We start from the raw sequence: 12,036 nt of genomic DNA, 5'->3' as shown, positions 1-12,036 counted from the left end.
ATAACTTGGCAAAAAGACAATGCATTGACTGTTGCAGAGGAGCAGAAATCTTGAGCAGACAAATAAATCAACAGCCATGAAACCTCAGCCAGTCTGGCCCAGGCCAGCATGGACTCTATTATAAACTACATATTTAAAATCCATTAAATATGAAAATTGGACGTCCCTTTTTTTTTTTTCCCATCCTCCTCGGCGGTCCGACACCCACATCGATCAGAGTCCCTGCCCGTGACCTGACGCTGTGCTGCGTGTCGGCGGCTACACGTTTTTAGCGCATGATGTCGTTTCCTGTGTCAGTGGAGCATCCATCGGCGTAGCCTCGCCTCCCGCCATCCATCTTTAAGTCTGGTTTTGGCACCGGGACCCTCGCTGGCACTCAGAACACACCAGCCGGAGCCACAAGAGCCGGGTGTGTTTTACACATCGGCTTTGTGGGCACCGATGCACTTCCTTGTTGCGCTGGAATTTCATGTTTGGCAATTGGGTTTAATGGCTATAAGTGAGACCCTGGTGGGCTGTAAATGGGTGTGTGTGGATGTGTGTGAGAGGGGTAGCTCTTTAAGTCCGGTCTGAGGTCGTATACCTCGGATGATATCACGGGTCAGATCGGGGCGCCGTCGCAGATTAACCCCTTCTGAGGCTGGAGCGTAGAATTAAGTGTAATATATACACTTTAAAAGAGTATTTACCCACATGCTTGATTTGTTCTTTAAATATATAATGTTGAAATGTAATAGCAACAGCTGTGTGTGTTCACACCTCTCCTAAAATAGTGTTTATGGTTTTGACATAGCAACTGCAAGGCCGTGGTTCAGTCAGGACACTGAGGTGTTTTATCAGGCTTGTTGTTTTTATTCAAAAACTCACAATATTTGCTCAACTATTTGAAGGCTTCTTCTTCTAACCAAAAAGTAGTATACTTAAAGTACAGTTTATTAAGTATACTTAAGCATAAGTATCGTAAGTATAATAAGGTATATGTACTTGTAGTGTTCTAAAAGTATACTCATTTGATTCTTCTTTGGATTAAATTGGACATTTTAAATACTTATCTCTACACTAGCAGTGTACTAAGTATAAACTCCAAGTCTATATTTTGGTTTACAAGAGTATACTTAAAGTAAACTCTAGACACAAAATACTAGCAATGTTCTGGCAATGTACTAGGTTTAACTACAAGTATGTATTTCGGAGAAATACACTACATTTAACAGACTAACACAGGAAGCAAACCAGCAACCTTAGGTTTCCTGCGCTCAGATTACTACGTCACCGTATACCACGTAATATATTTTTGTCACAATAGATGCATCAACCATCAAAAGCAAGACACACAAGGACACGTTTCTAAAACAGTTATGAAAGTTGAATGTTTCTCTTTTATGTGTGTGTATGTCTTTAAGTTACAAAATGGTAATGCAAATAAGCACTGATACTATTTACTATAAACCTGCACTACATGATCGTACTCATGTTGATTTATAATGGGGGTAGTACCTCAAAGAAAATGTGTGTATCTAACAATAACACCAAAAGTTGGTTTTCTGCCACCCATCATCCACTCCCATAATCCTTTGCACAGTTTACTGTTTGAACACCACAATAATACAGTTGCAAGAAAAAAGTACTTTTCATAAATGATACTTCAAAATTGAAGAAGTAAACATCCTTTTACTATTTTGAAGTATAATATGTCAAAAGACAACTTCAAGTGTACTACTTCTCTTAGTACAGAATAAGTATATTCTTAGTATACTTCAATATACTTCTTTATGCGAGGAGATGTCATAATTAAGTTTAACTAAAATACTTCAATTTTAGGATTCAATTAGTATACTCTTAGTAAACCTTTATATATACTTATTTTTACTAAGGGATGTCAGAAGTAGGTAAAAGTAATTTGGGTTGAAACATAAGTATACTCTTAGTACACTTTTTTATTTACTTCTTTTTGCTAAAAGATGTCAAAATGAAGTTCAACTATAATACTTATATTTTAGGTTTCAGTGAGTATACTGTTATTACACTTTAATATGTACTACTATTTGCTAAAGGATGTCAAGATTAAGTTCAACTATACTACTTCAATTTTAGGTTTCAATAAGTATACTGTTAGTACACTTAAATATGTACTTCTTTTTGCTAAGGGATGTCAAAAGTAAGTTTAACTATACTACTTCCATTTTAGGATTCAATAAGTATACTCTTAGTACACTTGAATATACTTATTTCTGCTTAGGGATGTCAAGGGTAATTTCAGCTATACGACTTCATTTTAAGGATTCAATAAGTATACTTTTAGTAAACTTAAATATACTTATTTCCGGAACATTTAATCTCATAATCTCATAAATAAAAACAAGGTATAGCGTAGTGGAGTACCACTCTGGCATGGATGGAGCACATTAATAATCATTTATTAATATTTTCCCTGGCACCGTGGCTCGCCCGTGGTGCCTCTCTGTCGCTACAGCTGTTAGCTGTCCTATCACTAAACGGGTTCAGGCCTCGCTCCAGACGTCTTTCAGTGCAATATTCCTCCTCCAGCTGAGCTGATGGGTCTCGCTGCTTCCACAAGTGTGGCCAAAAACATAAACCGAGTCCTATTATTGGCTTCCTGGTGACTCCCTCCTCTTTTCTAGCTCCGTCTAATCATACATCAACTTGGTTAGCTAACACGGCGTCTGTCGGTCGCACTCCAACATCACAGTTTATTTTTCATAAGATGGCACCAAAGTACAGGTGTCTGAGGATGACGGTTAGTTATTTATTGGGTAAAAAGACATCAGGTTATTTAAAAATGAACTAAATTTTCCTCGAACATGTTTTACAAATACATCTTTTTTTTATCAACTTCATGTAATATATATTTTTTTAAATGTTAAAGAAAAGTTACATTAGCTTTTTCCATATTTGTGACCACAGAAGGACAGTAGATGGCGCTAATTGTTCTTCACTACAATACTGAGGTGAATTAAATACTTTGCACAGACGGTGAAACTGGCATCGAAATGTTGTTGCTTAGCAACCGCTCAAAAAGCACAGTATTACATTTGAGGTAGTTGGCTGTAAACAATTGGGATATACAGTTAATATAAATAACTATAACTGTAATAGTAAATACATGTATATTTAATATATGTAAGTATAGATGGGATAAAAGTAGTGCAGTTAAAAGAAAGACCCAAAATGTAATGAAAATTGTAAACGATATAAACAATATAACAGTTTAAAATATTGCACAAAAGTTGTAGACAATATAAACAATATACGGATGCATTGACGCACATAGTCCTTATTATGCTTAAAGTGATGAACTTTTACCCCATAAGTAGTTCAGACTGACTCAATGTATGAATGTATTAATGATAATGTCCAGTGGTGCGTTCAGGTACATCGTAATTCTTTCTAGCATGGTTAAATAACAAAATCAATTAGTTTAGGTTACAGGTTTTTAGGTTTATTTTAAGTTTTGCAATTGGAAATACAGTTAAAAATATAGAGATAAAAATAAGAATATGTTGATAGTCTGTCAATATAGGTGGTGTTCTTTTGTGTATCTTTAAGAAACACATTATTGTCTGCTACATGTACAGTGCGTCCTCCTTGCTGTTTTGCCAACATCTTTTCTTTACAGTCAAACCTAAAAGCTCCTTGTCATTTCTCAGTACTACTGTATGATGTCAAAAGTGATCTACAAAAAGCATTATGGGAGATACTGATGTCACCGTTTTTGAGGGGGTTGTTGAGAGGGATGGCAGTTGAAAGGTTAGTGACCATGAAAAATAAAAAATAGATTAGGTTAAGAATGTTTAATCCACATATTTCCTGTTACTCTAGAGAAGAATCGGAACTATTACTACAATATAAACAGTCAAATGTTGAAGAACTGTGGTTCCAGTCAGGTGGTACTGGACCCTGACACGTGTAGGATCAGATGGATGTGCTGACAGCAGCAGATATAAAAAGGCGGACACACACAAGGAGTCGTAAGAAGCATCGTTTCATCACCAAGTGTTGACTTATCAAAGCATCTTCAGCGCTGACAGGGATCGTTGTGGGGATGTCGGTCCCAGCTGACAAGACCTGATTGATCCCACATATTTGGCCCCGTATCAAAAAAAGTCCAGCGAGGGGGTCCTGGCGCTCTTACGTCTCCAGAACGACATGAGTTTTTCACTTTTTTTTCTTTTGCCGACATCCCGTGTGATTGACAGCGAGTGTAGCCAAAATAATTGTTGAGCTCCGAAGAGCCCGACACTTTCTCCCACCCTGGAATGTTGGACCACCCCTCTCTCCCAAACTATGTCTGCCTCGCTCACCAACTTTCACTCGCTTCCTGTTTCGGTCTATTCTGGTCGCCTGACAGCCGGGGTGGCATCACATGTGGGGGGGTCACTGTGCCCACTCCTGTGGGACGAGTCTTGTTGGCCCCGAACCATTCTTGTCGTTATTAGTTTGTGTTCAAAAGTGTGTTAGTTTGTGCTATAATGAAATGTGTATGCTTCATCTGTGTTTGTGGACAAATGTGTAATGGTAATTTGTGTTTACAAATGTTTGGGTGTTAGTTTATGTTAGTGTATATACAGATGTGTGTGTGTGTTTTGTGTTAGTGTTTCCACAATTGTGCATATCGATGTGTTAGTCTGTTTAAATGTTCACACAAATGCATGTCTGGTAGCACGTCTCAGTGTGCGTTTCTGTGATTTGTGTGCTAATTTGTCGACAAATGTGTGTGGTGTTAGTTGTTTTTTTTAAAGTGTGTTTTTGGTTTGCCGCTGTGCGTGTCCAGATTTGTGTTTGCCAATTTGTCTACAAATGCGTGTGTGTTGGATTGTGTTTGTGTTTGTGTGTGTCCAGATGCCTGTGTGTTAGTTTGTGTACCAATGTGTTAGTTTGTGTAAGTGTGTGTTCAAATGTGTGTCTCCATTTGTTTTGATTTGTGTAAAAGTATCTCTGAGTTTGTGTTAGTGTGTAAGTGCACAATTGATAACTTACTTTATATTAGTGTGTCTGTGTGTAATAGGTTTGTGATTGAGATTTTGTGTTTTTTTTGTACAAATGTCTGTGCAGTAGTTTGTGTTTGTGCAAATGTGTGTTTGTACGAGGGTTCACAATGTGCATATGTGTTAGTTAGGTTTGAATGCGTATGTTTGTGTTTGTGTTTAGTTGTTTGTGTGTGTTAGAAGTGTTACGGTATGTACAAATGTGTGTGTTCGGAATGATGTGCGTTAGTGTAAGACTCTGAATGTATTTATATTTTGGTTGGAAAAAAATGACATGTTTTGGTGTTGTGATGAACATATGTGTGTTAAGCTAGATATTGATGTAATTTTCTTGTACTTCATTCCTTGTGTGATATTGATCGTGGATGTGTGTTAGTGTTGTGCGGTGAGACCTGAGAACACCCGCTGTCTGTGATAAAAGACTCACTAAACCTCTGACGTATAGTTGCAATGTTGAAAGTCCAGAACAAGCGTCACCTGTGTGTCGGTGTCTGTTGTGATGAATGGTTCACAGCAACACTACTGTGGTGTGAATCTGTGAGGGAGGGGGTCAGTCCTTCTCTAATACTCCCGCTGGACAGTGACTGTGACATGACTGACCCTGATGTTTCCTTCCTCTCCAGGACCCCCCCATGGCGGTGACGCTGGGCCTGAGGATGGAAGAGATGATCTTCAACTTGGCCGACACACATTTATTCTTCAACGATCTGGAGGTCAGACTTCAAGCACACTTTGAATGTCGATTGTAAACACATTATATTCACATTAATGAAAACACAGCGATATAGTATTTTTGTGCGAATGCTCCCATCTTGTGGACAGACTGTGTATTGCATCTTTTTTTTTAATGACGAAATAGAAAACAAGCGTAATATTATTTAAGGTAATTTGAACTAGTTTAAGTGCAATAGATTATAGGTATTATTTGTTGACTTTGAACATTTTATACAAATAACCATTGTTTAATGCTTTATTTGTGTTGACAGGAGTGTGATCAGGTACATATTGACGACGTATCATCGGACGACAATGGACAGGACTTAAGGTGAGAAGACTCATTAATTGACGCCATATTTTGTGATGATCTGAGGTTGATTTAAAAAAAATGGAATCATTGAATTGCAGTGTTGTGTTACCTTGTGAACATTGAAAGGTGTGACGTTGATGATTTATCAAATAAAACGTTTCGATTTATCGACAGTACTTACAGTTTTGCAACTGATGGCTTCCATGCAGCTGCAACCAGCGCTAACCTGTGTCTGGCCACGGGGGTCCGAGGCGGGGTGGACTGGATGAGGAAACTGGCTTTCCGCTACCGACGGGTCAAAGAGTTGTATAGCACGTACAAAAACAATGTGGGCGGTAAGACGGTCCGAAGGAACCTTCTAGATCCAGACTATTGTTGTCTAATGGTTTTCTTTATGTGTTGCTTTAAAGTCAAACTTACAACTAATGAAAAATCTAAACAAATTGAAAATAATAATATCAGAAAGACCACGTTTATTTGTATAAGTGTCATATAAATTACATTATTAGTTGGAATTTAAAGGTGTTTCTCATAGTAAATGTATTTCTTTTGGTAGGGTAGTCGGGCCGTGTTGTTTGACATTCCTTTATTTTTTTTCTCCCTAAGAAACATGAATAAACCAATATTATTTAAGTTTAAATCCTACCAAACCAGCTGAAGAACCTCATGAAATGGCAGGAAATTGAATAATAAATGTCCAGGGTCTTTGTTAATGTTAAAATAGTTAAAAAGGTATCAAGTTTTTGCTCATTTTTGTCAATTTAGAGTTCTTACCATCTTGGAAAGTTGAACAATAATGTTGCTTTTTTGTCTATTTTTTCCTTTGTCCTATTATTATTATTTTTGTTGATACTGCATATAGTACTGCATATATGGTGATACTGCATATAGCTTAATAAAAATAAAAATCAAGGGGTAAAAAACTATCAAATAAAATGAATAATAATTGTAAACAAATAAAGAAAATACAAAAACAACGTAGTCCATTTAGAATAATTCTACAAGAAAAATACCCAAATAAACCTGTATATGATTGTAGTACTAAAATGATTCATAATATTTTAATTATAGTTAGTGAAGGTTCATTAATAAGAAAATCTGTTTGCATAGTGAAGTTTATCTAGAGAACATTTGTTTACATTGTTCAACTGTTGCAAAAAGAAACATTTTCAGGATAAAACCAAATGCTAGCGATGCTAACGTTGTTGATGATGTCACAGGAATGCTGGGTCCGGCCAAGAGGGACGCCTGGCTGCAGCTGAGAGCAGAAGTGGAGGCTCTGACCGACTCGTGGCTGACTCACGCGCTCAAGTCGCTGTCCATCATCAGCTCCAGGTATTGTCGTCGATAGCCACTTTACTTTTTGTGTGCATGACATTAATGCTGAAATAACACTGTTGTGTGCTTCAGGAGTAACTGTGTGAACGTGTTGGTGACCACCACTCAGCTCATCCCCGCGCTGGCTAAAGTTCTTTTGTATAGCCTCGGATCCGTTTTCCCCATCGAGAACATTTATAGTGCAACCAAAATAGGTAAGAAACTCAAATTATTTAAAATGGTTAAAAAGTTTAAAGTGTGTCTTCCACTTACTAACATTTTTAGAATCTTGAAAGTTTGATAACATAAACTTGTTATCCATAATGTTAAAGCAACAATACGTACGATTAAAATGTTGTAACCGGCTCGCCGAGTGTTAGGAAAGTGTAACTGCAATGCCGTAATATCTCTGATGCACCACTTATCACATGCGCGTTTACAAAACGAGATAAAGGTTCTTGTTTTATCTCCCAGGTTACTTTAAAAAGTCTCAGTACTTCATATGTAAATGTTGGTGGTCACATGACAATCACAGATTCTCTGGGCTTATGTCAGTAGTGTAGTCTTTAATAATTCAGAATTCTTGCTTCAGAATTCTACTATATGAGTCATGATGGTTCAAAATAAAAACAATAATTACCATAATCAAGAAATAATAGAACAGTGGTCACATCATTGTTCTTGGTGTTTCACAGATGTATAGTTTTGCACACAGTGCTTAATATTTAAATATATTTTGTAGTCTTTGTTCCTAGTTTACAAAAAATGTAATTTCAACATCAGAAATGATTTGCATCAACAGAAATTAGTGGGAGGCACTCATTACTGCACCGTCCTTACTTATGGTGCCAAGAAAACAGTGAACTCCCATGATGCCTGATGTTCTATTTAGTGACAGCCTATAGGTCACTATAATACAGTATTTACTACGCTGCTGTTGCTAAGTTTTCGACTGCTGTCACTGTTACTAAGAAGGTTGTTAGGAGGGATTGCACCTCATATACAATGTTGCATTTGCAAGTTCAATACAATGTTGTTCAATTTAAAGTCAAAAAGTATTTTGTTTAGAATTAACTTGCACAATAAATGAGCGATCACTGTAATATCAACATTGTACGTATTGTTGCTTTAATGCATTGTTCTAATGGACGTGTGTCTCTTAGTCAATCAAATGTCCGTCATAGTGCATGTGTTAGTGGAGAAGTGTAAAAAGAAATCTTGTTTTGTGTCGGTCATGAACATGGTAAACACATACGAACAAGAAGGTAAGTGAAGGCCCCAACAGTGATTCAGCTCTTCAAACAGAGACGTGAATAAAAACTGTAGATCAAATGCTTCCATGAATCTATTTACTCCCAATAGATGCATCATATATATGGATAAACATTCAAGGCTTCTGAAGATATTAAATATGTGAGCTGTCAGTCTTTATTTTGAACTATATCTCAGATCTTTTTGTAATTTTACTGCAGCTCGACTGATCAGATCTTCAGATGTAGCATAGCAACATGCTCAAGCTAACAGGACTTCCATAGACTGGACATGTAGATTTTCTATTCAGCCTTCTATCACTTAGATTTGGGGCCCAAATGGAGAAGCTCTCAACACGCTCACCGGAGCTGGATTGTAAGTCATGTGGTTTGATATGACCTTGTATGTCTAACCTCTTTACCTCCAAGCATTTTCTGGTTTTCCTGCAAGGAGACTTCTTTTGGGATGGTTGTGTTCTTCTTCTGTCCAGGTGCTGAAAACCAGTCTGTATTCATTTAAACTGGCGCATAGAAAGTTACATTCAATCCAACAGACATGGTAGACAAACACATAGTTATCTAGTTTAGTCTTCAACTCGTCATGTATTTATTATGTGACTTTAGTACAACCAGATATAGAAAGTTATTTTGTGAAAGTTGACTTTATTTTTATGCCAAATGTATGAAAAGATAAATAAGTACAAATATGTAAAAACTTTTAATAAAAACACACATTATTCAACGATGCAAAACTAAAACAGAGACTAACGCACACCGTTACACACAAACTCAAACACACATTTGTACACACACTTAATCAAACTAACACTCTCATTTATACAGACACTAACACATATACACACATTATTAAACTCTGAAACAAAACTAACACACACGCTCACATGTGTGCACATACTGAGAAACACATTTGCACACACACTAACCAAAACTAATACAAAATACAGTTGTGCACCTGTATGCACTTTAAAAAATTAACACATTTGCACATACACACTTACTCACACAGACATACAAACGCTCTCACACACACGCTAAACAAACTAACACACCTATGCAGCACTCACCCAAACTAACAAAGACACAATAACACAAACTAATTCATACCAATTTGGACCACATTTGTGAACACACTATCACAAACTAACACACTAACAATTCTACTCAAACTAACAAGAACTAATACACACAACATTATTACACACTGAAACAAAACTAACACACATGCTTACACGTGTACACAAATTAACACATGCACATTAGTAAACACATTAACATAATTATGACACACTCATATTTGTTCGCACACTAACATAAACTAATACAAAATTCAGTTTTACACTGCACACAAAAAACGAACACATACACATCTGCACATACACACACTAACTCACACAGACATATGCTCTCACACACAAGCTTAACATGACACAATAACACAAACAAATTCACACCTATTTGGACACACATGTGGGACACAATAACACAAACTGGTAGACACAAATGTGTGCACAAACTCACACACACACATCTGTACACAGACTAACAAAAACTAACACAAATAACTCACACTAACAAACTAACACAAACGCTCATTGAAGACAGTATAATACAAATAGTCAAACAGATCATCCAACGCACAGGTTTCAAACCGGTCCAGAAAAGGGCCGAGATACTGCAGGTTTTGGATCCAACCAGTCAAGCACATACAGTTGAACCAATCAGGCGTCTGATGACAGTTATCAATTAATTGTCCGTCACGTGTTGCTTGTTTAAGCCGACACCTGATTGGTTAACTCATATGTGCTTGACTGGCTGGAACAAAAACGTGCAACGTCTTGACCATTTTCTCATTTTCTGACCAGTTTGACACCCCTGATCCAGCGCTTGATAACACAAAAAGACAAAAAAAGAAAGAGAAAAAGATAGCAAGAAAAAAAGAAAGAGAAAAATAAAGAGTAAAAGAAAGAGAAAGCAAGAGAAAAAGAAAGAGAGAACGCAAGAGTAAAAGAAAGAGAAAGCCAGAGTAAAAGAAAGAGAAAAATAAAGAGTAAAAGAAAGAGAAAAAGAAAGAGAAAAAGAAAGCGAGAAAGCAAGAGTTAAAGAAAGAGAAAAATAAAGAGTAAAATAAAGAGAAAAGGAAAGAGAGAAAGCAAGGGAAAGGCATGCGACATGTGAAGTATGTTTGTGGAAACTGCGGATCAAACCTCTAAACCAACAGAATGACTGATGTTTTCTTCTCCCTGCTGGTGTCTAACGTGCGTCCTGCAGGCAAAGAGAGCTGTTTTGAGCGTATAGTCTCCCGCTTTGGCACTAACGTTACATATGTTGTGGTTGGCGATGGGAAGGATGAAGAGCATGCTGCCAGCCAGGTAATCACATGACCCGTGAACTGTGAGCCCTCTGACCATGTGACCCCTCCCCCTCTTTTGCAGGGAAAGAGAGTTGCTTTGAGCGAATAATGCAAAGGTTTGGCAGGAAAGTAGTGTATGTTGTAGTTGGGGACGGTGTGGAAGAGGAGCAGGCGGCCAAAAAGGTAACTGACCTCTGCCCCCCCCCTCCCTCCTCGCTCTGACCCCGCCTCCTCCGCTCAGTGTGAAGCTCTGATTGGACCTGGCCTGCCTTTTCTTTGCTCTAGAGGTTTTTGTGATTGGGTGTGGACTCACTTTATGTTCTACTGTCAGAGCGCTCTTGGAATCCTCCTCTGGTTCTGGGTGCTGTTCAATAGTTCTGGTGCCGGTTAGTTCCGGGAACAGTTCTGCATTTAGATTTTAACTGTTGCTCAGAATTAAACCAGTTGTTTAAACACATACACTTGGTGCATATTTTAAATAGGAACATTTAAAAATGTATAGTCAATGTTGTCATGAAGTTAACTGTTAGTTTTACCATAAGAATACAGAAGAGAAAATGTTGACAATGCAGATCTATTCCTGTTTTTCTATAAGGCATGACTTTGGTTGAGTTTGCTCTGAATGTTTTCTGCCAGAAAGGCTTTTTATCAAGAATCATTTCTGCATATTTTTAAAGACACACAGTCCTACTTGTGTTTCCTGTTTAAACAAACATAAACAGGAAGTCCTTAAAAATAATCAAAAATAGTTTAAATGACAACTCTATGGATAGAATTACTTTTATTACTTTTCAGTAGTATGTTGTTAGAGATTTAAAAGTTTAAAGTCGCTCAAATATATTTTAAAGTAAAAGTACAAAAGAGTTTGTGAATAAAGAAAATGTAATAAAATAGTGTTTTTTTTAGACAATACAAACCAAATCATGATTCATAAATGCACAAACGTATAGAATAATAAAGAAGGAACAACTTTAAATGTTTCTTTATTCTTCTTAGAGCTAGGATATTCAAGTTGTCACTGCAGAAAGAAAGATTAAAGATGAAAACATATTGAATTAAAAATAC

General features: G+C 37.0%; 1 protein-coding gene across 5 annotated transcripts in view; it reads left to right on the top strand.

Moving 5' to 3' along the window:
- The window catches only part of eya4 (EYA transcriptional coactivator and phosphatase 4), a 54,396-nt gene that overhangs the window by 41,495 nt on the left and 865 nt on the right, over positions 1–12,036 (top strand). For 3 of the 5 annotated variants that reach the window (XM_087812222.1, XM_087812220.1, XM_087812223.1), the window contains 6 exons: positions 5,630–5,719; positions 5,993–6,051; positions 6,208–6,368; positions 7,254–7,368; positions 7,444–7,565; positions 11,054–11,154. In XM_087812222.1, the coding sequence (XP_087668348.1) occupies positions 5,630–5,719; positions 5,993–6,051; positions 6,208–6,368; positions 7,254–7,368; positions 7,444–7,565; positions 11,054–11,154 (648 nt within the window). Of the gene's footprint in view, positions 1–5,629; positions 5,720–5,992; positions 6,052–6,207; positions 6,369–7,253; positions 7,369–7,443; positions 7,566–10,889; positions 10,991–11,053; positions 11,155–12,036 lie in introns of all 5 variants that reach the window. The other 2 variants (XR_015713609.1, XM_087812221.1) reach the window with 2 other exon arrangements.

Source organism: Callionymus lyra, chromosome 17 (assembly GCF_982586985.1).
Source record: "Callionymus lyra chromosome 17, fCalLyr1.hap1.1, whole genome shotgun sequence".
Lineage (NCBI taxonomy): Eukaryota > Metazoa > Chordata > Actinopteri > Syngnathiformes > Callionymidae > Callionymus > Callionymus lyra.
This window is presented reverse-complemented; position numbering and strand designations above follow the sequence as displayed.